General features: G+C 42.0%; 1 protein-coding gene and 1 long non-coding RNA gene across 3 annotated transcripts in view; one reads left to right on the top strand and one right to left on the bottom strand.

Moving 5' to 3' along the window:
- Window positions 1-8,196: 8,196 nt before the first annotated feature.
- Window positions 8,197-9,251, bottom strand: LOC150002119 (uncharacterized). The gene is made up of 3 exons (XR_016512969.1): window positions 9,207-9,251; window positions 8,698-8,877; window positions 8,197-8,433 (listed from the first exon to the last, which is right to left on the bottom strand). It is a non-coding gene; the product is annotated as an uncharacterized LOC150002119 (long non-coding RNA).
- Window positions 9,252-12,220: 2,969 nt separating this feature from the next.
- The window catches only part of UBE2H (ubiquitin conjugating enzyme E2 H), a 103,667-nt gene continuing 90,195 nt past the window's right edge, over window positions 12,221-25,692 (top strand). For both annotated transcript variants that reach the window (XM_090287514.1, XM_090287513.1), the window contains exon 1: window positions 12,221-12,737. In XM_090287514.1, coding sequence (XP_090143640.1) covers window positions 12,685-12,737 — 53 coding nt within the window. In that variant the 5' untranslated portion in view covers window positions 12,221-12,684. The remainder of the gene's footprint in view (window positions 12,738-25,692) is intronic.

The raw sequence follows: 25,692 nt of genomic DNA, 5'->3' as shown, positions 1-25,692 counted from the left end.
TACCCCAAAATTCAATCTTTTCAACTGTACAATTTAATGGTTTTATTATATTCACAAGGTTGTACAACCAGCAGCATAGCTAATTTTAGAACATTATCATTACACCCAAAAGAAATCCCATATCCCTTGGCAATCACTTCCCATTTTCCACACCCCCAGCCCACAAAACCACTAACCTACTTTCTGTCTCTATGAATTTGCCTACTCTGGACATTTCATGTTAAGTAGAATCATACAACATGTGTCCTGTTATGATCTGTTTCTTTCACTTAGCCTGTTTTCAAGATTCACCCATGTTGTAGCGTATATCAGAACTTCATTCCCTTTTATGGCTGATAAATATTCCACTGCATGGATATACCACATATATTTTTCCATTAATCAATTAATGGACATTTGAATTGTTTCAATTTTTTGGCTATTATGAATAATGTTTCTATGAGTGTGTAGGAGTTTTGTGTTTTCTTTTCTCTTGGGTACACACCTAGGGATGGAATTACTGGGTCATATGCTAACTCTCTGTTGAACTCTTTGAGGAACTGCCAGACTGTTTCCAAAGTGGTTGTGCTATTTTACATTCCTACCAGCAATCTCTAAGGATTCTAATGTCTCCATATCCTCACCAACATTTAGTGTCTGTCTTTTTTATCATAGCTATCTTGATGGGTGACAATCGGTACCTCATAATGATTTTGATTTGCATTTCCCTAATGACAAATGATGTCGATCACCTTTTAAGTGCTTATTGGCCATAAAGAGATTTCGAAGCAAATCCATTGCCCATTTTTTAATTGGGTTATTTATCTTTGAATTGTTGCATTGTAAGAATTCTTTATATATTCTGGATAGTAAAACCTTGTCAAATATATGTTTACAAATACTTTATCCATTCTGTGGGTTGTCTTTCCACTTTCTTGATGTGTCCTTTAAAGAACAAAACTTTTTAATTAAAAAAATGTGTTGGTGCATATCTTTTTATTACTTTATGTGTGCATATATCAATGTGTACTTTTTATTCGCCCGGGTCGCTCTTGCCCGCCTGCAGACCCTTGCTTCCCGCGTCTACCCAGAGTCCCAGTGTGGCTTCAGAGCTGGCCAATCAACAGTGGACATGATCTTCTCCCTACGCCAGCTGCAGGAGAAGTGTCACGAGCAGCATAAACCACTCTACCTCGCCTTTATCGACCTCAAGAAGGCGTTTGATCTGGTCAGTCGAAGCGGACTCTTCAGCTTGCTACGGAAGATTGGCTGTCCACCACATCTGCTTGCTTGTGGTCATGTCCTTTCACGACAACATGCACAGCATGGTGTCCTACAACGGCGCAACCTCTGAGGCCTTCCCAGTCAGCAGCGGAGTAAAGCAGGGCTGCGTCCTCGCGCCTACGCTGTTCGGAATCTTCTTCTCCATGCTCCTCCAATACGCCTTTAAGGACGGCAGTGAGGGTGTCTTCATTCACACCAGATCCGATGGCAAGCTCTACAACCTGGCCCGTCTACGAGCCAAGACCGAAGTCAAAGAGGTGCTCATCCGTGAGATGCTCTTCGCCGACGACGCAGCCTTGACATCACACTCCGAAGAGGGACTCCAGCAGTTAGTCACTTGCCTTTCCCACGCATGCAAGGAGTTCGGACTAGCCATCAGCCTGACGAAGACGGATGTTATGGCTCAAGGCACGGGGACTCCCCCATGCATCACCATCGACGGATACACCCTGGAGGTTGTCAACGATTTCACTTACCTCGGGTCCACCATCTCGAGCTCTCTGTCAGTCGACTTGGAGGTCAATCGGAGAATCGCCAGGGCAGCCACAGTTATGGCCAAACTGAACCGGCGAGCGTGGAACAATTCCAGCCTCACTGAGAAAACCAGACTGCGCATCTACCAAGCCTGCGTACTCAGCACTCTCCTCTATGGCAGCGAGACGTGGACCACCTACGCAAGGCACGAAAGGAAACTCAACAGCTTCCACATGAGGTGCCTGCGACGCGTCCTGCATGTCGCCTGGCAGGATAAGGTCCCCAACACCGAGGTGCTGAAGCGAGCCAACATGAGCAGTTTGCATGCAGTTCTTAGTGAGAGACGCCTCAGGTGGCTCGGCCATGTCAAAAGAATGGATGCAGGCCGTATCCCCAAAGACCTCCTCTACGGCGAGCTAGCAGAAGGCCAGAGGATGACAGGGCGCCCAAAACTGCGGTTCAAAGACATCTGCAAAAAGGACATGACACAATGCTCCATCAATCTCAACACATGGGAAGTTCAAGCAGACAACCGCCTAGCCTGGAGGCTCGCGGTCAGGCAAGGTACATCACGTGCAGAGGCTGCGTGCAACGAGGAGGCGGCCCAGAAAAGATCGAGGCGGAAGCAGCGTCAACAGCAGCAACAACAGCCATCTGCCTTCACCTGTAACAAGTGCGGCAGGGATTGTCACTCCCGAGTCGAACTGCACAGCCATTCTCGGCGGTGCAGATAGACTCTCAAGAAGCTACGCCATCGTGTCTCGAGACGGACGGCTGCCGACGACTTTTTATTGAGATATAATTGGAATATAACATAATATTAGTTTCAGATGTACAACATAGTGATTTGATATATGTATATATTGCAAAATGGTTATTTCTAACCAAAAATGAGGTGATTGGATTAAACCAATCATTGCAGTTTGATAACAATCCTCTCCCTTCCCCCGCCAGTGATCACAGGCCAGTCAGCTGAGAGCACTTTTCCTGGACCCTTTGCTATGTGACCACTGGAGTAAGGCCAAGGTAGCCAGTGTACCCTGAATAAAACCAAACTGCTTCTTGAGACATTGGGATAAAATCAGAGGAGGGAAATTTAGGAAAGAAAAGGAACCAGGAGTCCGAGTTTCTTACTTTAGCTTTCTTTTTCTTTGATCAACTGAATAAATTCATACATCTCACTTTTCCGTAATGCAACTCCATTTCTGCTCTGGCAAAATTAGCAAAAGAGACCTGGTTGGCATTGAGAAGAATAAGAAAAGTTTGCTTAATTCTTTTCACACTTAAAAATGTTTCATGTTCTGGATTCGATGTACATTCTCCTAAGTGTAACCTTCCTACTATTAGCCAGTTTCCCCCACAGCCTATCAGGTATGAGCAGATGAATCCCCCAGGTACCCTGTGGCAGTTGGGATTGGGATTCAGGACCCCAGATTTTGAAGCTGCCTCCCTCACGGCTGGAGCTTCCCCATTCTTTCCCAGAGAGCCTAGCCCACACATTCTACCTTTTAAGTCTGTTTTAGGCAAATACAAAGATGAGTAAGACAATTCCTACTCTCAGTGCAGTGGGGACGCTGGACCGGAAACAGGTAGCCACTCCAACCACGCCATACCCACAAAATAGAAGTGCTCCCTGTACACATGGAACCTGGCAAGGTTGCCCTGGACTCCCTGGATTGTTCTGAGATGGACATCTGTGTTTGCCCTTGAAGGGGAACTTGACCTGCAATGGCCTTGCAGGCTGGCAGACAGGGCTAGCTCCACATTTGGGGGGACAAAAGGGGTCTCCGTCCTAGAAAGGAAAAGGAGTACATTTAGTGGAAAGGGAAGTTGTGTTTCTTCTCAGTCAGCAGACTGGAAGATAAAGAGCCTTTCACTAAAGCAGGTGAAGCTCCCTCCTCTCCACTCCTCAGCACCTCTGCTGGTATTCAAAGCGGAGGAGGAAACTGGGGAGGGGAGAAGCTGGGAGAGGACAAAAGAGGATATTTGGCAAACATTTGCTGTGATCTGGAGCAACAAGGAAGCTTAGAACTTTTTAAAAAATAATGTCTTTATTGAGCTATAATTCACATATATAATTCAAAGTGTATAATTCAATGGTGTTTTAGTATATTTACAGGGTTCTACAATCACCCACCACAATCCATTTTAGGACATTTTCATCCACTCAAAAAGAAACCCTGCAGCCCTGGCTGGTGTGTTTCAGTTGGTTGCAGCATCATCCCATACACCAAAAGGTTGGGCGTTCAATTCCCAGCCAGGGCACCTGCTTAGGTTGTAGGTTCGATCTTCGGTTAGAGCACATATGGGAGGCAGCCAATTGATGTTTCTCTCTCCCATCAGTGTTTCTCTCTTTCTCCCTCTCTCTCTCTCTCAAATCAATGAATATATTTAAAAAAATACAAAAAACAAAACCCTGCATCCTTTAGTAGTCACCTTCCACCTTCATGCTTTCTATTCCTCCCAGTTAGACAATAGTACCAATCTACTGTCTGTCTCTATAGATAGGCCTTTTCTGGACATTTGATATAAAAGAAATTATTTCTTTTGTGACTGCATAATATTTCCAAGGTTCGTCCTTGGTGTAGGATGTATGAGTATTTCATTTCTTTTAATTGCTGAATAATATTCCATTGTATGGCTATATCACATCTTGTTTACCTGTTCATCAGCTGATAGACGTTTGAGTTGTTTCCACTTCTTGGTTTTATTTTATTTTATTATTTTATTTTATTTTTAATCCTCACCTGAGGACACTTTTCACTGCTTTTAGAGAGAGAGAAAGGGTGAGAGAAGCATCAATTGGTTGACTCCCATACATGCTGGGATGCCTAGACCTGAGATTGAACCCACAACCTAGGTATGTGCCCTGACCAGGAATCGAACCTACAACCTTTCAGTTACTTCTTGGTATTATTAATAATGCTGCTTATAAATATTTGTGAACAAGTTTTTGTATGGAGGAATAGAACTTTTCAGTTAGTCGTTATCAATCATTTATGAACTGCCTATTGTGTACATAGTACAGAGCTGGGAGTAGGGGTGAGGGAGGAGGTACAGGAGGGCCGAGACCCAAAAGCACTAAAGAAATAAAGTCAAAATACATTATGTGAATCCTCAATGGATTCTGGAGGGGGCAGAAGGAACATGTGCTTATGGATCGGAAATTAGGTATTAGGGAATCATTACTCATTTTGTTATGTGTGATAATGATATGGTTATAAAGGAAAATGTCCTTATTTGTAGGATATGTATGCTGAAGTATATAGGACTGAAATATCATGATGTCTGAAGGTTATTTTCAAATGGTTTAGGGGGAAAAAATATTCATACACACACATGCCTACATGCAGGTAATGCAGAAATGGCAAAATGTTAACAATTGTTAAATCTGGATGGTGGTTATTTGGGTGGCCATTGTACTATGCCCTCAGTTTTTCAGCATATTTAACCATGTCCTGTTATAAAATAGAAATTAATAATAAAATTACAATCTAAACAACTACATCGAGCTATGGAGATATACGTAAGTGGTGTGCGTACCTTTGAAAACGGGGTGGTCAGGGAAGGTCTCTTTGAAGATAGGGCATTTGAATAAAGGTCTGAGTGCAGAAAGCAGGGAGTTTGCCATGGGGAACCTACTGAAAGGGCATTCCAGAGCTCAGAGGCCCAGAAGTGGAAAGGAACTCGGGGATTACACAGCCCCCCAGAGGCCACAGGAGGGAGATTTTAGTCTCAGTGCAAGGACGACCCAGTGAAGAACTGTGAGTGGGGAGTGACTTGGGCTGCACTATATTTTGAGACATCTGTCTGGCTCCTGGATAGAGAGTAGACTGTGAGATGGGGTCATGGTGGGCAAGAATGCAAGCAAAGAGGCCAATACATGGATTTATTTAGTGCAGTGGGGGTGGAGTCTCGGGTGGGGTAGACATGGGGAGAAGGGAGTCCTCATGGAGTTTGCGGGTGAACTGGATGTGAGGGTGAGAAAAAATAAAGTCCAGGGAGACTCTGAGGATAGTCTGAGCAGCTGGCCAAATGCTGGCGCCATTTGCCGAGATGGCGAACCCTGCAGAGGAGGCGCAGACTTCTCTTGGTCACAGGAACGTTAATTTGGTTTAGAACAGCCTGGAAGTCTTCAGGTTATGAAGGAGGTGAGATTTAGGTTGGGCCTTTCCAATCATGAGATCATCAATGTGAACAAATTAAGTTTTTCATTTGCATCAACAAACAGGGCGGCACAGCGGAATACAAGTGGCGTGGCTTTGAAGATGGGGACCTGGATTTGAATACCGACGCTGCCATTTCCTGGCCATGGGACCTCGAGCAAGTGACTTAACTTCTTTGAACTTAAGGTTCTTCACCCATCAAAGTGGCAAAATGACATCCATCCTGCTAGGGTGTTAGGTTATAAGGAACACATCTTGGTACAGTGAGTGCCTGGCATAGAGAAGGTGTTCCCACCACCCTATAGAGATCATTGGGGACTGCTATAAGCTGTTAATCTTTTGTTGCCTTTTCAGCTAGAGTCTTACTCTCTTCCTTTTATTCATTCACTATGTGAGCACTTACTGTGCCCCACATGCTGTTCTAGGCATTGGTGGTTGTACAAGTACAGCAGTAAATGAAACAGATGAAATCCCTATTTTTGTAGAGCTTACATTCTGGTGGAGAGAAAACACAAACACATAGCTAAGGAAAATACACTATGTAGTAACTGAGATGGTGATAAGTCCTAGGGAGAGAAGTTAAACAGGGAAGCAGAAGAGGAGGGGCTGGTAAGGCTCTATGGAGAAGGTGACATTTCTGTTTTAGGCTGAGAGAGTGGCAAGTGCAAAAGCACTGGGGCAGGAACATGCTTGGTGTGTTTGAGGAACAGTAAGAAGGCCGGTGTGGCTAGAAAACAGTGCGGGAATAGGGTAGGATCAGTTCCTATAAGACCTGGGAAGCCTGTGATGACTTTGGCTTTGACATGGAGTGAAATGTGAAGTCCTTGGAGGGTTTTGAACAGTGGGGAGACAAGATCAGATTTAAGGTTTAAAAGGATCATTGGCCTCTATCTGAGTGAATTCAAGGGTTGAAGAGAGGAGGTCTGTTGGAAAGCAATTGTAGTAATGATGATAGCTTGGTAGATGTGATGAGATAAAGACTTTGGATATATTTAATAGTAGAGGCAACAGGATTTCCTGATTTATTAGATATAGAGTATTAGAGAAGGAGAGGGGTCAAGGATCATAGTCCCAGGCTTTTGGCCTGAGCAGCTGGAAAAATGTCCTGGGTTGAACTGAACGAAGTTGACATATTTGACTGTTCTTAATTTTTAAAATAGCAATTTCATATGTTTCAACTTAATAGTTGTTATTTACTGAGATGGGTAAAACTATGTGAGGAGGAGCCTCGGTCAGTATGTCTTGGTTGGAGCATTGTCTTGTAAACAGAAACCAATGAAAAAGTGTCCTTGGGTGAGAATTTTTTTAAAAAACCTATGTGAGAAAGAGGTGAAGTAGGTGTCAGGAGTTTTTGTGGTTGTTTTTAATTTTTATTTATTGATTTGAGAGAGAGAGAGAGAGAGAGAGAGAGAGAGAGAGAGATCAATTTGTTGTTTCACTTATTTATGTATTCATTGGTTGATTTTTGTTATGTGCCCTGGCCAAGGATTGAACCAGCAACCTTGGAGAATGTATTGGGATGATGCTCTAGCAAACTGAACTACCCCACCAGGGCAGAAATTTGTTTTTGGACATGAGAAAACATCTAATAGGCAGCAGTATGCGTGCGTTTGGAGTTCAGGGGCAAGGCCCCAGTCAGAAAGGTACGTTAGGGAATCAGAGTACAGGTGGCAGTTTAAGCTCTGAGACTGGATGAGGTCGCCCAGGAGTTAAATGTACATAAAGAAGAACAGAGGCCTGAGGGACTGAGCCTGGGGCTTCCAGCATTTCCTGATCAGGGAGACAAGGAAGCAGCTAAAGAAACACAGGTGGCCATACTGGCAAAACAAGGGTGCCAAACAGGGGAGTTGGCCCAGGTGAGGGCTGCTGGATGTAAGTGTGAATGATTTCCAGTTTTTTTCCTTCCTTGAACCTTGGCATTGGAAAGTAAGTTGTGTGTGTGTGTAGACACGTGTGTGTGTGTAGGGGGGATGTGATAATATCTTACACATGACTAGCACTTTGGAGGTTTCAAACATCTCTTTTATTTGCTCTAGGCAAAGGTAGTGTAGGTGCTATCATCTTATCTTACAGATGAGTAAACTGAGGCACAAAGGTTAGGTTACCTGGCCAAATTCCAGGCATGCCTCATTTTATTGCGCTTCACTTAATTGAGCATCACAGATGTAGCTTTTTTTTCTTTTTCTTTTCTTTTTTACAAATTAAAGGCAAGACCCTCCACCAACGAAAAGATTACAACTTGCTTTATCGTGATCCTCACTTTATTGCGGTGGTCTGGAACTGAACTCACAATATCTCTGAGGTTAGCCTGTATATCAATAATAGGTAGCAGATCTGGGACTGGAAGGAGTCCTCTGTCTCAAAGTGTTGAGCTCTCACTGAATTACGCTGCTTTGGGGGTTGGTGTCTGCCTTGGGAGCATGTTGCTGAGATAGCAAAGACAGTGGGAATAACAATGAAGCAGGAGATGAAATCTTGGCATCCTTGCTGTTGCATGGCCTGCATGTTTCTGGGCTCCCAGTGACTGCTTCTGTGGGGACAGATTGTAACCGGGTTCTATGGAGATAACTTGAAGTGCATTTTAAGCTTATTTCCCATAGCAGCAAGGAAACGGCTTATGTTATCACTCTCAGAGGGGTCTCTGTACCCATGATCTTAGATTCCAAGAACGGCCCCTGAGATGAACCTATTTCCCACTAGAAATGGTCAAATGGAATCAAATGGGAGACTTTCACATTGGGTGGGGACAGTGATAAATTTACTTTGGTTTTAGTGCAGTTGGATTAACAGGTACCTTCAGAGATAGCGCAGCTTCTGGGCTGGGCTCTTCCACTCACTCCACCAAATGACTGATTTCATCTCACACCCTCTTAGTGTCTTGCTCAAAGCATCACATTCTCTCCAAACTTATTTTCGTGCCTTTGAGAAGCTGCTCCTGACATGGGAGGCTCTGCTGGTCAAGCATGGCCCTGCACTGGGGAGAGAGATAAACAGATTGCAACACTGGTGAGTCAGGCAGGGTCGGACAGCTGCGTCCTCCCCGAGCCCCTGGCTGTTACTGATAAGGAAGAACACGGCTCATGCCAGCGTGCTGCCGTGTGCGGACACTTATGAACAGACACTCCCAGGCCCCAGTGTTGTCTTAAGAGTAAATTATTGACATTCAGAACGGCTGAACATTGGGGAAAAAAAAGGTGAGCTCCAATTTACTCTGCTCGAGATAAGCTCCAGGTTTCAGAAGCCAATAATAAGTAAAACCAGGGCTGCTCTTCGGCACCATTTGGAGACACCTCTTGAACCTACCTGGTCAAAGGCAGGTTTCAGGAGTCCTCATGCTCTGGGAAGAAGAGGAGGCGAGGTTGCAACAGAGGCCGGGGGAGGAAGTCAGAAGAGGGAGGATGGATTTATGAAGGAGCAAATGGCAGAAAGCCCAGAGAGGAAAGGTAGATCATTAAAATGTGAACGTATCTTCACCACAAAGAGAAGAAACTGACTCCATGACATCTTTGAAAAAATACCCGCTCCCAAAAGTAAATGCCCTTTTCCTTAAGTGATACACAGTGCATAAGGAGTGGGGCAAGGGTGGGGGGTGAGGTTGATATTAATGATACAATAATGTTGCCACCAATATTATTTTTACACCTTGTAACGAACACTTCACGTTAACTTTATGAAAAGCAGTTTATAGTTTACAAGGGGCTTTCCCATTCATCTTTTCCATTTCCTCCAACAGCCCACTCAGGTTATGAGCCACATTTTACAGATGAGAAAATTGAGGCTGCAGGAGGATATATGCAATTAACTGAGGCATAATTAGGAGCTAGGGAGGGGCAGGTTTGGCCTAAGTAACCCAGAGCTATGATACTTACTAGACAACATTAGGAAGGGTGATTCCTTTTCATTGATTGCTCAGAGGGCTAAGTCTCCATTGCATTTCTAGGTAGAGCAGCCCTACCTTCCCCAGTGTTGTCCAGAGCAAGTTTCTTCAACTAAACACTTCTTTGATTAGTTTTGCCTGGTACTTAAATCACAGCAGCATAGCATCTGTGAAGACTAAAGCACCAGGGAAAATTTCTAGATCCACCCCATGCCATTCTTTCTCAGTGTCTCATCCTTGACCAGTTCTTTCTGTTCTGGAAACACCTTTGGTTCGTCTAAGCATGCCATCTTGCTCTCAGGTGGGTCGGAAACATCCTTATTTGCATAGGACATTATGGAAGCACAGGACCCACCTTGAGGAGTCAGGCAGGTGTTTAAGAAGTGCTGATGCCTATTGGAATCTTCGAGCAATGGTTCTCAAACTTTGGCCGGCATCAGAATCATCTGGGGAGCTTGTTAAAGACATGGACGTCCAAGCCTTACCTAGACCTTCTGAATCATAATCCACTGGGGTGGGGGCCTGGACACCTGTGAATATAATAAGCTCCCCAGGTGATTCAGAAGTACACCAAAGCTTGCAAAGCACTGTTTCAGCACAGGAGTGGGAGTTACTCAGGTGAAGGACAGTGAGCAGCCCTGTTGGGAGAGGAGGTAGCAGCAATAGGAGTCGGAAGAACCAAGAAGAGACACAGTCAGGAACAATTTCCTTCTCCATTCTTATTTTCGTTTAACAAAGTGGCCATACAAAGACGATTAGAAATCCCTGTATTCAGGCATGTACTCCTTCTGATAGAATTGCTATGTGAAGTAGGAATGAATAATGCACCCATTTTAGAAGCAATTAAAATAGCCAATCTTTTTCAGAAAGTAGAGTAGAGCTTGCTAGGGGCTGAGGGTATGGGGAATGAATGGGTACAGAGTTTCTGTTTGGGGATGATGAAAAAGTTCTGGAAATCGATAGTAGTGACGATTATACAACACAGTGAATGTGTTTAATATCACTAAACTGTACACTTCAAAATGGTTAAAATGGCAAATTTTATGTTATGTGTATTTAGCACACATACACAAATTAGCCAGTATTTTTGAGGGATGTAATGATAGGAGCAAACCACTTTCAACTTTAACTGCTTGATGCTGCCTCAGGTGTGTGTGCGTGTGGATGGGAGGTTGACAAAATACAGGTGGATTTGTAGATAAAAAATTTTGAAAAGTGATGACAGTGAAAAAGTGATATATTTATAGAGAGATGCCTAGAACACTCTTTCCTGCCCCCTTTGCCTGGTTGACTCCTGGGTTCCTTATCACTTTTGTTTGGAGTGGCTTATTGAGCAGTGTCTCCTAAACTTCACTGAGCATAGAAATCATCTGGGGACCTTGTTAAACTGCACATTCTAATTCAATAGGTCTGCGGTGAAGCTCTAGCCTGCATTTCTAACGAGTTCCCAGGTGATGCTGACACTAGGTCCACAGACTACATTGGGAGGGCTGTGTAAACTTAGTCATTCTTTGTTTACCATGATATTCTTATGTCCAGCAGAGTGATTAGCACACAGTAGGTGCTCAATAAATATTTATTGAATGAATGACAGAGTATATAGGGTTGGTATAGGAGTTTGGAGAACAGATGATCTTTGTCCTGAACTACAGCATATTGAAGGTGTTTCTGCTTTTAAAAAATATATATTTTATATATTTATTTTCTTTTTAGAGCAAGGGGAAGGGAGGGAGAAAGAGAGGGAGAGAAACATCAACCTGGTCCACAACCCAGGCATGTATTCTGACTGGGAATCGAACATGCGACCTTCCAGTTTGCAGGCCAGCACTCAACCCACGGAGCTACACCAGCCAGGGTTGTTTCTACTTCTGTAAGTCATTCACTTTGTAAAATTATTTCATATTCTATAGAGTAAGGATATGAGTACTACATTCTTTTTGGTCTTGTCACCTTGTTGCCTCAACTCTAATCTTTGAAACAGTTGCCGGATACACATGGAGGTTAATGAACTCTGGTTTGGAAGCTCTGAGGAAGCCTTGCTATAGTCTACAATCGCTGCAAACAAATTCTCTCCCTCCAAGGAGGGAGCAGAGTGCAGATAACCTGCTGGTGTGGGAATTTTCCAGATTTGGTACCTGAGTAATTGCCACCTTGGCCTCCTCAAATCAAATAAACAGCCCTTTTTTAATAGTGTTTGTGAGAGTTTCACTACCCTAAAACACATGAATGTATTATTTCCATTATTTACTATTATCGTTTACGATGATGATAACGACACTGGCAGTTGGGCGATTAAGTGTATCGGTCAGTAGGGGGAGGGGACAGAGGACTGTGAAGGCAGGAGAAAGAGGAACTACATCTCCCAAAATGCCCAGGGAAAGCCACGCCACGGCGGCGGTGTCCACCCCTTTCGCCTGCTGGACCCGCCCCCACCGATGACGTCACAGAGGTGACGTCACGGCGCCTAGAGCGAGGCTGTGGTAGAGAGGCCGACTTAGCTGGAATCGTCCGCTGGTCGTGGAGGCTGCTAGGGAGTCGGCGAGGGGGTGAGCAGGCGAGCCGACTGTAGAGCTAGAGCAGGCAGGAGGGAGCGTTGCGCGGCGCAGAGTAGCGCCGGGGCCGGGCCGCCGAGTAACCTACAGCCAGAGAGGGGCAACCCGAGCCGGGCACCGCGGGGTCCCCACCCCCACTCGGCCGGACAGTGCCCGGTGTTCCCCCTTGCGGGGGGCGGCGGCGGCGGCGGCTGACTGGACCCGACAGGACCGCGGGGGTGTTGCCACCTCCACCGAGGAGTCGGCGCGGCCGCGGGCTCCTCAGAGCCGGGGCCCGAGGCCCGTGACAGACGGGCCGAGGAAGGAAGGGAGGCGGCGGCGGCGCAGGCGACGGGGAGGCAGCGGCGACACCATGTCATCCCCCAGTCCGGGCAAGAGGCGGATGGACACGGACGTAGTCAAGCTGTATCCTTCGTGGAGGGGGGAATTCGGTCTGTAGGTGGGGGGCGGTGTGGGGATGCCCAGGGCACCCCTCGAAACCCAGGCAAGGGCCCTGGGGCACTCCAGGCCACTGTCCGAGGTTCCCCTTCCCTTCCCTTCCCTTCCCCCAGTGCCTACGGCGGCTCCTTGGCACCTCCCAGGAGCGCAGAGCCCTTTCAGCTCCCCCTTTATTTCCAGCACCCCGAAATGTACGTTTTTCCTCGCTCTTCCTGCACCCCCACCCCGGTCTCCACCTCCCCACCCCAGTGCCCGTGACTTTCCTCCACGACGACGCTTGGACTCCCAAGACAGCCTTTTTAAAATTTATTTATATTTGCCAAGACCAGCTACCTCCTCACCAAGCCCACCTTCAAGATCGCTCTTTCCTGTTTGCTCGCGTCTGATTTAGGAACTGGAGATAGAAATTCCCGATAGTGAAGCCTTTCTGCCGTTCTTGAGATGCCTCCATTCCCTCCACTCAGTGTTGCTTGAACTGGGGTAACTCAAGTGACCTCCTTTTATCCCTAATTCCTTTCTATATTAGGAAGAGAGTAGTCTTCTCAGTGCCCCTGTTGTAAATGATAAAGAGCTCTGAGTGTTTTAAGTCAGGGACCCCCGTTCAGCTTTCCGGTCCCTAGAAGAACCCCACTGGTTTTCTTTCCGCTGACAAAGCCTGTCCTACCCATGATTGTATGTGGTGAGGACCCCCAGGCCCTCCAGCAAGCCACCCTCCATATTGTGGATATGACAGCTGGAGCGAGGGAGAGAAAGACGATCTCCTTGACAAAATAGCCCCTGTCCTAGCCACTCAAGCCAATTCCCTCTATGGAGATAAGGTTCTTTGGGAATAATTGCCAAACGACACTCTTTATTTTCCTACCCCCCCCCCCCCCAAGTTTATGTACTGTGGAGGTAGCAGTGGGAAAGCTGTAACTGATAAGAGTCCTTCAGGCAGTGGTTTTGGTTGGAGTCCAGACTGATTATTTCATGACCGACTAGAGAAATTCGGGAAGGTTCCTGTGACAAACTGAGAAATTTTTTTGAGGGGGTAATTTAGAGGGTGGTGGGGAGAGGAAATGAGCCCAGTGTTCTGAACAACTGATCGCTGGGGAGAGGGGGAAACGGGTGGGGAGTGTTACTGTGTGAAACACAGTTAAAAAGTCCTGTCTGCTGCTGCTCTTTCTCTCACCCCCATCCCCCCATTTCCCCCTGTTGCAGGGTTTTGTTTATATAACTCAAGTTGTTTGCCTGGATTCTTCAGGTGAATTCCTTCTCTCTTCTTTTTTATTTGTTACTGTTTTTGATTGGACCTTTTACCTCTGTAGAGATCGATGATTGTTGTTAAACACTCAGTTATGGAATTCACTATAAAGTTTTTAAACAAGTAGTTTTTGCATTTGGTTTGGAAGCGGGGGATGGGAGGGAAGTTCCCCGGGCAAGAGATTTTCTTTTCATAATCTTTCCAGGAATAAGAATGTGTTTTTCTCCTCATTTAGGAAAATTTGGCTAGAAATTAGGAACAGATAGACTTCTAAGTTTTAGGGTTTGAAATTTAGAATTTTGGGGAGATTAGAGTGAGGAGCAAGTGACAAAGTATATATTATTTACCAAACATATGTCCAGGCATAAGTGAGACTTTATGAGCTGTTTGTGGCTCTGATTGAGTTTTGTAAATGTGTGAATGATACCAGTAATGTTGGCTTTTCATAAGGTTTCAGGAAAACTTGTAACTGGCTGTGTGTACATTTTACATAAAGCAGTTTCGGGTTTTATTTTTTGTTTAGAAACTAGGAAATGACATGGTGGCAGAATCTGAGATATTTTTATCTTGAATTCAGAGTTACTGTCACACCTAATGCAAATTTCTACCTAATGTTTAATTAGGATGGGGGTGGGTGAGGGAATGCCAGCTGTTTTTGATCAATGTCAGATTCTCAAATTATATACATATATATTTTTAGAAGATTGAGGATAAAGGGTGAGGCCTAACTTGACCTGATGTCTTTTCTATACAGTGCCTTTTGTTCATTTAGTAGTTGTGGCATCTAGAATGATTACTGCATTTAGGAGTTGGGGGTGGGGTGGGGTGGGGGGTGGAGAGGCAGAGGAAAACAGACAAAGAACTGCAGGGTGTCTTTCTTTTTTTCTTCCCCCAAGAGGCTTATTTCATAGCTTATTTTTAGTAGAAGATGAAGAAAGGCTAAGATGCATTGGCCTTCTGTTCTTTCCCCACCTTCCTCCTTTCTGACAAAAGAAAGCAGAGGCGCTTTAAAATCGTAGATCTCAGATAGGAGAACAACAGTCTCGGGATTTAGAAAGCAGAGGTTATCTTTGTTTCGTGTTTGTTATTTTCTGAGTTAACATAGTTTGGAAGTTGAAATTTCCTACGTCCTTTTGTGTGTGCATGTGTGTTGTGGGGTTGAGAGATTTTGTGGCCTCCTTTCTCTGTTGAATTCACATTAGCAGGCCCAAATGGAGCCCACAGTTTTTGAGCAAGGTCTAACTAGCAAAGAATATAAGGGAAAAAATTCCCTAGCCCACTATGGATGAGTACAATTGTGAGAAAGGGCTGGGGTTGAAAATGAAAGATGGTGGAGAGGAAGTAGAAAAGGTCTGAAGGAATGTAGTTGCTTTTTGCCCCTTAGGGTCCCTTGATGATTTCTTTGGTGTGGAGGCTGATGGCTGGTTTCATTGCAGTCTCCTTTTTGAGCCCATTTTGGGATGTCTCCTGAGTGTAATTATGCTACCAGGATTTACAGCCTGGCAGGGAACCTGTATAGTAGGAAAGAGGTGGCATGGGGGTAAGGAGAGAAGAGGATGTGTAAGTAACTGGCCACTGCCTTCCACCACCTTGCTGGGAGACACTGACTGGTGGTTGGGAGTCAGTGATATTTCTTTTGTGACGGGTTCGGAGGAGAGCTGACTCCCAAGTTAAACAGGGAGTGAGTGTTTTGCACCGATTCACTTAATAATCTGCTGGGTGATTATGTTCTGAAACTCTGACTCATTCATTGTTTCTCTTCTGATCCTTTGCTGAGTGTTGTGCAAACTCTCCAGGAGCCTAGAAGCTGATGTACATTGACTTTTGGGCCCTGTTAAAAGTGTGTCCTAACCAGGAAACTTGCACTTAGCCTAGATCCTGAGGAATGGTTGTGAATAGTGTGGCCATTTGTCTTCAAAGTCAGGTAGATTAGTAATACTGTGCTGTTTCCAGCTTGGCAACCTTTGAGGTTTCCATCTGAAACTGCTGATTATTTAGATTGTCTGAGAACTGGGACTTTGGTGACCTTAAAGCGTGATTTGCCCTAAAGGAATATCGGTTTAAGTTCTCCCTGGTAGAGGAACAAACAGCTCAGATTACACGGGCTTCCTTGTTGGTGGGGGTTACTCGTCTCACCCTGTTGCACAGCCTGGTGATCCTTTTATCTGTGAACCAGTGGCCCCTGCTGAATGCTGGAGCTGCTTGTTTTGGAAAAGCGTTTGCAGGCGAAAGGCCGCAGGCACAGCTCCTCGCAGCTCATTGGCTGCTCTGTTACTACCCGGAAAAGGAGGAGGGGTGGAGCTACCAAACAGCTGATAGAGTGTGTGGCCGAGTGTGTTTATATACAAAAGGCGCAGGGGCTGGGGAGGCCTTGTGCTGGTGTTCCAAGATCAAGTGCATTTTCAAGGGGTAAAAAGGAGAGTGAAAGAAATGTTCAAGGTTAAATCAGAAAAGTAGATCTGATAATAACAGGGACTTGGCATACACTGTATTTGTTACTGGTGTGAGATTTTGGAACTTCTTTTATAATACCAAGAGTTTTCAAAGATTCCCTTTTTTAGAGGGAGTGCAGACTTTAGACAGGATATGTTGCTGATTTAAGTGTTCTTAACTGACTCTTCCAGAGACCCAAAAGTATGGTAGAATGTAAGCTTCCTCTGCAAAGGCTTTCAGAGTTCTAGAAAGGGGCAGTGAGTTATAGTACTTCCATTAACAGCATTAGTGAATCTTACAGAATCCTGGGTATCTGTTGAGGGTTCAGAAGCTCTCCATAACAGTTCATCCCCTCCGATGTTTGAGTACCCCCTTGGTGCCGTGTTTGATATTAGGTGCTGGGGGTTGAGTAGTGAAAAATTCATTGTGGGTTGTCATGATGCTTCTGTAACTACTCAATTATTTTTAAAAAAGGTCAGTATATCACCTTTTTGAATAATTTGTGTTTACTTTCAGAATTGACTTTTCAAGAAATAGAAAGGTTAAAATGTGAATTTTATTTGATGGGATGTATTTAAAGGATAGATGTTAAAAAATGGAAACAAACACTAAAATGTGTAGTCATTAGCCTTTGACACCAACTTTAGCATTCTGCTGTTAATCAAAATAGTAGTTATTCTATCGTTAGTAATCTCTGTTAACTCTTTGATTTGTGCTCAAAGTGTAGACAGTTATGTAATGTTTTCATCAGTTCCAGTGTCAGTTGGGAACCTGTGTTTTGCCTTTTGTTTCCTATGGCCTTTTTTAGTGAGATGATGAGGTGAAAGGTAGAACAGTTTACTGGTTTTCAAGCTCCAAGTTAAAGCTTTGGCAACTCCCCAGTGTTCTGAATTTGTCTTCTCTGCCTAGATTTTGGTGACAAATATAACATGAGTACTTACTTTGGTTAAGCAGGAACCTCCATGAGTAAGCATTCACAGCTTCAGAACGTCTAATTCCTGCAGTAGAGTTCAGTAAATTACATGCAAGCCTAAAAATTCAGCTTTTGGGGGTAAAAATCTTTTGCAGATGTGACCCATTAAAGTCCCATACCCTGTTGTGTACATGTGTTAGAAAATTATGGATTTGTTGGTTTTCTAGTGTTGTGCAATTTCCCCAGCACCTTGACCTGCATTTATATATAGTGTATATAATTTAGTATCTTGGTCACTCTTAACAGATTTAATGGTTCCAAGAATCATTGGGTTTTTAGCCATACAATTCAGACCTGCAAAAGTGCTTATAGTGCACTAGCTTTTCAACGGTAGACCTACAGTGTATGTTTTAGTAAAATACTTTAATGAAAAAACTTAGTTGGGTTATATAAGTGCTAAGATAGAGGAAAGTGTAGGTTACAAAAAGGGAAATAAAATAGTTATCTATAATTCTATCCTTTGGGCAATGGTTGTCAATTACGTGGAGGTTTATTAAAACAGGTTGCTGGGTCCCACCTCTGGAGTTGTTCCATTCACGAAGTCTAGAGTGTGGCCTGAGAACCTGAATTCTAACAAGTGCTCAGATGATGATGCCGTTGGTCTAGGGACCACAATTTAGTAATCATTGTCCTTAAATGTTAACCTTTTGATTTTTTTCTCATTAGCCTTTTTTTTTCCTCCCAGGATATATTTTCAACCTGTTGAATATACTGTGTGTGCAACTATTTTTCACAGTTAAAAAATATCAGACCTAATGAATAGCTGATGTAAGATGTCATTTATCGGTTTAATTCTTTGCCATTTCTCTGTGATAAGTAAGATTGAAGTTAACCTCTTGTGTATAAGGCTATCCTTGTATTGCTGGATCGTTTGTTTTTCAGAAATGGGGTTCTAGATCAAAGAATGTAAACATTTGAATTAAAATATTTAATTAAAAATCTTGAGACCCACATTTAGTGGGCTTTCATTTTATTTTGTTCTGTTTTTGTTGGTGTTATTTCAGCACGAAAGCAGTCAGCCTGGCATAGTGATGAAAGATGAGTTCTGATCTCTTTATTGAAACTTTTCTTTCCTTTTTTTTTTTTTTAAATGATGATCCTCCTATTAGGGATTCTTTTGTACTTCTCAAAGTGCCTACTGTAAGTTGGTGGATTAAATATATTACATTCAGTAGCAGATAGATAATGACTGGCAAGAGCTATAGAATTAGTTTTGGTATCTTGAATTTTTTTCTGTTTCTTTTTTTAATGGAGGTAAAATTGACATAAAATAATTGTGCAATTTAAATTTGATAAGTTTTGATGTAAGTATCACCCACAAAACCCATCACCATAATCAAGATAGTGAGCAGATTCATCTTGCCTAAAAGTTTCTTGTGCTCTTAGGTAGTCTTTCTCTCCTTCCCATCACCCATTGATCTGATTTCTGTCACTATAATTATTTGGTACTTTCTAGAATTTTATATAAATGGAATCATACAATATATACTCTTTTTGTTTTTTTTTTTAAATATTTTATTTATTTTTAGAGAGAGAGGAAGGGAGGGAGAAAGAGAGGGAGAGAAGGGTCATTGTGTGGTTGCCTCTTGCGCACCCCTAACTGGGGACCTGGCCTGCAACTCAGGCATGTGCTCTGACTGGGAATCAGACCGGTGGCCCTTTGGCTTGCAGGTGGACACCCAATCCACTGAGCCACACCAACCAGGGCAATATGTACTCTTTGTGTGTGGATTCTTTTACCGTATTTTGAGATTCATCCATGTTGTTACTATGTAGTTCTTCCCTTTTTACTGCTGAGTAATATTTTATTGTATGGCTATACAATAATTTATTTATGCATTTACTTTTTTATGAACACTTGAGTTATTTCCAGTTTGGGGTTACTACAAATAAAGCTGTTATGGACATATGCGTTCTTTTCTCTTGGGTAAATAGGAGTGGAATATCTGAATCACTTTTGGTAGTTACAGGTTTAACTTTAAAATTTATTTATTTATTTATTTATTTTTAGAGAGAGAGGAAGGGAGGGAGAAAGAAAGGAAGAAACATTGATGTGAGATGCTTCTCATACACACCTGACCTGGGACTGAACCTGCAACCCAGGCATGTACCCTGATCGGGAATCAAACCAGCGACCTTTTGCTTTGCAGGATGACGCCCAGTCTACTGAGCCACACCAGTCAGGGCTAGGTTTAACTTTTTTTTTAAGCTTTTACTTCTAGAGAGAGGAGAAGGGAGGGAAGAAGGGAGAGAAACATCAGTGTATGAGAGATACATCTATCATCGATGGGTACCATGGCCCTAACTGGAGACGTGCCCGGCAACCCAGGCATGCACCCTGACCAGGAATTAAACCCAGTGACCCTTTGGTTCCCAGGCCAGTGCTCAACCTTTGAGCCACACTAGCCAGGGCTATGTTTAACTTTTTAATAGGTAGCTTGAATTTAATTTTTACTGATGATAGTATTGTATTAGAGAAGAATTGTTATATTTTTCTGGGCAGGTACTATGATTATTGTAGTTGGTGTCCCTGTACCCCATCAGATGCCTGGGAAAGGTGGTTGATTGTTTGCAGGCTGATGCTCATGGTGGTAACTGCCATGGCTAGAAGAACTCAAGCCCTCAAAAGCCAGGTGGCAGAGATCCCTGTAAGGGATGAAGGATCATTTTTGTCATCACCTGTTTCTTGGGTCTCTAGGGCATTAGGTAATGGTTTGAAGAGGTGCTACTGGTCTTTTGATGTTGCCCTGCAGAGAAGTTGGGGAGAAGTGGGAGACCCATGTGAAGGGGAGAGGCTTGACTGGACTCTGTCATCCTTAGGAAGAAATGTGTGACTAGTGGATGGGTCTGTCCTTGAGCTCACAAAAGATGCCTAGGTTATAGCACTTGTAAGAACCATATTTAGGGGTTTAGAATATTACTTAGTTGTGAATGGAATCTTTTATGTTTTTTATTCAACTTCCCGGTTTCTAACTTGGAACCACTTTCAGGGCGGCATTATGTATAAAAGTAAGAGATATTCCCTGCATGGGAAATTGTTATTAATGTTGCAAATTATGCATTTTCTTTTTAGTGTTAGGCAAAATGTTTCTTTTTCTATGTATCATGTTTTTATCATGTACACTTCAAGGTTTCTTGGATTATAAAATCTTAGTTGAAGTAATAGAAATAGAAAATGAGATACAGCATGTGCCTGGTTTGTGTTACCTCAGAGACAGTTGGGTTACTACTCAGATTTAGTTGTTTTGTTTAAATGGTGCCAGTATAACTGGTTATCTGGATATTGCTTTTCAATCAGTTGACTTTATATTCCATAGACAGTTTCTGAAAGGTTGATTAATTTAAAAAATTAAAAAATTCAGGTAAAGATTTCCATTGTAGTGTCTGTCTGTAGGTTGATTTGTTAACAGTCATGTCCGTAAGAGGCCACATGGTGTTATATAGTTGGATATATTGTTTTATGGTTTTGTAGACTATTGCATGTTTACTCTTTTGCTAATTATTTATATAAATCTGTGAATAAATTAGTAAATCTCCTTGGCAACAAAGCTTGAAACTACATAAACCTTTTTGTTTTACTCCACAGGAAAGAAACTTTTTAAAAAAATTATTCTTAACAAATGGTAACTTATGTATGGCCCTTAGGGTTCCACAACTGTCAACTGGTGCAATAACCCCCCACCCCCTTGCTTATCTGCAGGGCATAAGTTTTAAGACTTCTACTGGATGCCCGAAACTGCTGATGGTCCCAGATCCTACATACATGTTTTTGCCTGTATATACATACCCTTACCACCGTCTCTTTGGTGTATCTGAATTGCTGGCATCACTACTCTTGTACTTAGGGGCCATTCGTTCTTACGTAAAAAAAGGGTTACTTGAACCCAAGCACTACAGTACCTTGACAGTAAACCTGACAACCAAGATGGCTGCTAAGTGACTAATAGGCAGGTAATGTGTACAGCAAGGATACGCTGGACAAAGGGATGATTCACACCTGGGGCGGGATGGAGCGTGACTTTGATTTTGTTTTTCATACTACTCAGAAAGGCATACAATTTAAAACTTATAAGTTGTTTATTTCTAAAATTTTCCATTTAATAATTTTGACCATGAGTAACTGAAACCATGGAAATGGAAACTGTGCTTAATGGGGGGAACTACTGTCCTTGGTCATCACTAATCCAAACTAAGGCTCCTACAATGAAATCGTGTCAGGATGTAGGTCTTGGATATTTTGGATTTTTATTACAAGTTATATTTGCATTCAAATGGAAATGCATTTTTATTTATTTTTAAAGATTTTTTATTTTCAGAGAAGGAGAGGGAGAGAAACATCAGTGTGTGGTTGCCTTTCGTGCACCGCCAACCGTGGACCTGACCTGCAACCCAGGCATGTGCCCTGACTGGGAATTGAACCGGTGACCCTTTGGTTCGCAGGCCAGCGTTCAATCCACTGAGCCACACCAGCCAGGGCTGGAAATGCATTTTAAATGCTTGTGGCATTTTCTTTTTTTAACCTTTTTTAAAAATTGATTTGAGGGGTGGAGAGAGAGAGAGAGAGAAACATTGATTTGTTGTCCCACTTATTTATGCACTCATTTGTTGATTCTTGTATGTGCCCTGACTTGCAACCTTGGCGTATCGAGACAGTGCTCTAACCAACCGTGCTGCCTGGCCAGGGCCCTTGTGGTATTTTCTGACAAAAAGAGTTTTAGTTCTTTATCTTAACTTGGTGGCTGATCTCAATGTTGCTTCTTTAGAATATATTTAAGTAAGTATATTAAAATGTAGACCGTAATATATGGTTGATAGCAGGATCATCGATTTTGGCAACATAATTAAACACAAATTTACCAACTAATTCATTCAGTTCATCCTGATAATAGAGGGAAAAAAACCTGTATTTTGCCTCTCTGTTCGTTTGTATCCTTAGGGATTAAAAATTTAAAAAATTAAAAAAACTTTTTAAAAAGCCAGGTTTGTTTTATGGGTGGAAGACAGAGAGGAAGTAGACTTTTGAGTGTATTCTTTAGTCTAATTATCTGGATTGCTGCCCATTTCTCCTGGCAGTAAAGAATGGCACTCCTGAATGCTGTCTTTGATTATCAGATGATATATATTTAAGTATAGAATCATTCATGCTCTTGTGAACCCTTTTGCTTTTATCTTTTTTTCTATAGGCTCTTGGATTAGAATAGTTAGGTACTAGATTCTTTCTATCTTTAATTAATGTGACTTTGCCTTTGAGATTTAGCTAAGAATTTTATAACATGTAAAAACCATGATACATCAGGAAGACTCTTGGTGGCTCATGAAGATTATAATATCATGTCATATAGTATTTCAATGTATCCTTGTATATATCTGTTTTCTATTAGTGTTCCTAGCTTATATTTTGACTGATTTCTAGAAATTGAGCAAGACAGTTAAATTCACTAGTTGGAAAGCACAGTACATAAGTAAACCTTTAGGGAGCAGGTATTTCCAGATCCTTTTCGCTGTCTTACATTCAAGGTTAATTAAAAGTAGTAGTGTAGCCAGGTCCTTTTTTCTAGGCCTATTTCACTTCGTGCAGTTTGGCAATTATTTATCAAACTCAAACTTACTTATGCTGAAAATGTAAAAAGTAGTTTACAACTTTGCTGTTTATCTTCTGAGTCTTAGATTTGCTTTAACTTTTAGTGGAGTCGGGCACAATGGAACTTGGCTCCTGAATTTTGTGTTCTTTTTCTTGAGAGGTACTAGTCTCTTCTTGCCTCTGAAGACCTTGTTTTTTTCCTAAGCTAGTAGTATACAATCTGGTCAGTGTTTGAGATTCAGAAGCTACTAACTAACTGTTTTCTTTAGGTCCTCAAGCTAGGAGGTCTAGAGGTCTCTGTCTCTGAGCATCGGCATCCTCTTGTGCTCCTCAGGCAAGGTAAATGGGAGTAGCCTTCTGTCCCTTTGGGGGCTTGTTTCCAGGATTGAGTTTTGGCCTCTCTGCATCTTAAAATTCAGAGAATGACTAACAAAATACAGTGTCTGCTAGTGCTATTTTTATTTTTTAAGGGGGGGGGGCATATGTATATTTATATATATTCAAGCCTTTGAACTGGATTATCTTAATGACAGAGATACAAGTCTTATTTTTTATTTGCTTGATGGGAAATAGAAATTCTATATTTTATAGAATCAAAAAATAGTATATGACTTGGGTGCTTTTTAAGTTGGGGTTTATTACTCATTAAAATGAATTGGATAAAATGTAATTTGAGTCTTAGTTTTGGCTGTTCTGGTTCTTAAGTGTCATTCTTACAGTGTTTTGTCAGCTCTGATGAAGTTCTGATGACATTTTATTATTATTTTAAAACAGTTTTTTACTTTTTATTTTTTGAATATTTTCTTTATTTTCAGAGAGAAGGGGAGGGAGGGAGAAAGCGAGGGAGAGAAACAGCAATGTGTGAGAGAAACATAGATTAATTGCCTCTCACACACCCCTAACTGGGGACCTGGCCTGCAACCCAGGCATGTGCCCTGACTGGGAATCGAACTTCCAGCTTTTTGGTTTGTAGGCCAGTGCTCAATCCACGGAGCTGCACTAGCCAGGGCACTTTTTATTATGTACAGTAAAATTTTAGAATCTTATGTAGACCTTAGCATGTTTTTTGTACATGGAGAAAACTTACAGTGCAAATAATAAAATATTATGAAGCAATGGCTGCTTTCTGAATGTAAGGGTTCTTTGAGTTGAAATTAATAATTGTATTCTTCCTAGGCAATATTATTTTTGGCCTTAAGTAATAGTCTGAGAAATACTGATGCTTGGCTGTAAATTCTGGTAATTCTTTCTTTTTTTATTGATAGAAGAAATAACAGCTGAAGTTGAAATAAGGAGTCTGCTTTTATAAAAATCAGTTAAAAAAACATCAGTTTTAGCCCTGGCTGGTGTGGCTCAGTGGACTGAGCGCCAGCCTGTGAACCGAAAGGTCACCGGTTCGATTCCCAGTCAGGGCATGTACCTGGATTGTGGATCAGGTCCCCCAGTTGGGGGCGTGCGAGAGACAATCAAGATACGTTGATATTTCTCGCTTTACTCTTTCTCCCTCCCTTCCCCTCTCTCTAAAAATAAAGAAATATTATCTTAGAATAGCAATAGTTTAAAAAAAAATCAGTTTTATAAATTCAGTTTTGCTACTTAGTAGTCACATTTGTTATGTGAAAAACAGAATTAAAACAATATAGCCTAATGAATGTCTCAGTTAATTTTATTTATGAATATGAGCCATGAAGTCAAACTAAAAAGACTTAGGTTTTAATATTGTGTTTTGTATTTTTGAGGTGTCTGAGTTGTGTGTGCCCTGTCAGTTTAAAAAATGAAATAAGTTCCATGAGAGTGCCTGATTCATAGAAACTTTTTATCAGGCTAGAATGGCAGCATGCTGTTCCTTTCAAAACTTGATGTATTTAATGATCTCAATTATATTTTGTTTTTTAAAAGGTAAATTAGGGAATGGGAGTATAATTGAGTAGAAGAATATGCCCAGAGCCAGGATAGGATCTCATCAGAGTTTGAAACAGTTCAATATTTATTTAATCATTTAAATAGTCTGCCTTTATGCCTTTTAATACTCTCCATATATCTTAAATGTATCTGTTACAGAAAATTTAGGTGCCAACACTTTTATTGATATTTAAGCTCTGAGTGCCTACAGTGGATCAGTTTTGCTTCATGTTTTAGTATTTTTAATTATTAGTGTCTACACAGCTAAGCACGTATAAAAACTTTAGATGCTTAAGTTTTTAAAAGATGGAATAATTTTATGAAAGAAAACTTGGGATGTAAGCAGCTCTTTTAATTTTCTATTGTTTCTACCTTAATGTTTGATAGCTTTTGACTTTTTTAAGGTAAACTATTTTAGATTTACAGAAAAGTTGTAAAGATAATACAGAGATTATCTATGTTACCATTTTATATTATGATGGCATATTTGTTAAAAGTAAGAAACCAGCATTGTTACACTACTATAAACTAAACTTTAGGCTTTGTTCAGATTTCACCAGCTTTTCCAAGAATGTTCTTTTCTGCTCCAGGATTCATTCCTTAGTATTGGGTTGGCCAAAAAGTTTGTTTAGTTTTTTTCTGTAAAATAAAAGAGACATTTTTCGTTTTCATCAATAACTATTGATTTCGATATTTGAGTATTTTGGCTATCTCCCGTGTGGTATAACATTGATTGGTCTCAATTAATGTCTTGATTTGATCACTATCAACTTCAATTGGTCTACGTGAC

This window comes from Furipterus horrens, unplaced genomic scaffold (assembly GCF_987537825.1).
Source record: "Furipterus horrens unplaced genomic scaffold, mFurHor1.1.pri manual_scaffold_9, whole genome shotgun sequence".
Taxonomy (NCBI): domain Eukaryota; kingdom Metazoa; phylum Chordata; class Mammalia; order Chiroptera; family Furipteridae; genus Furipterus; species Furipterus horrens.
The sequence above is the reverse complement of the archived record's forward strand: the minus strand, read 5'-3'. Positions and strand labels throughout refer to the sequence as shown.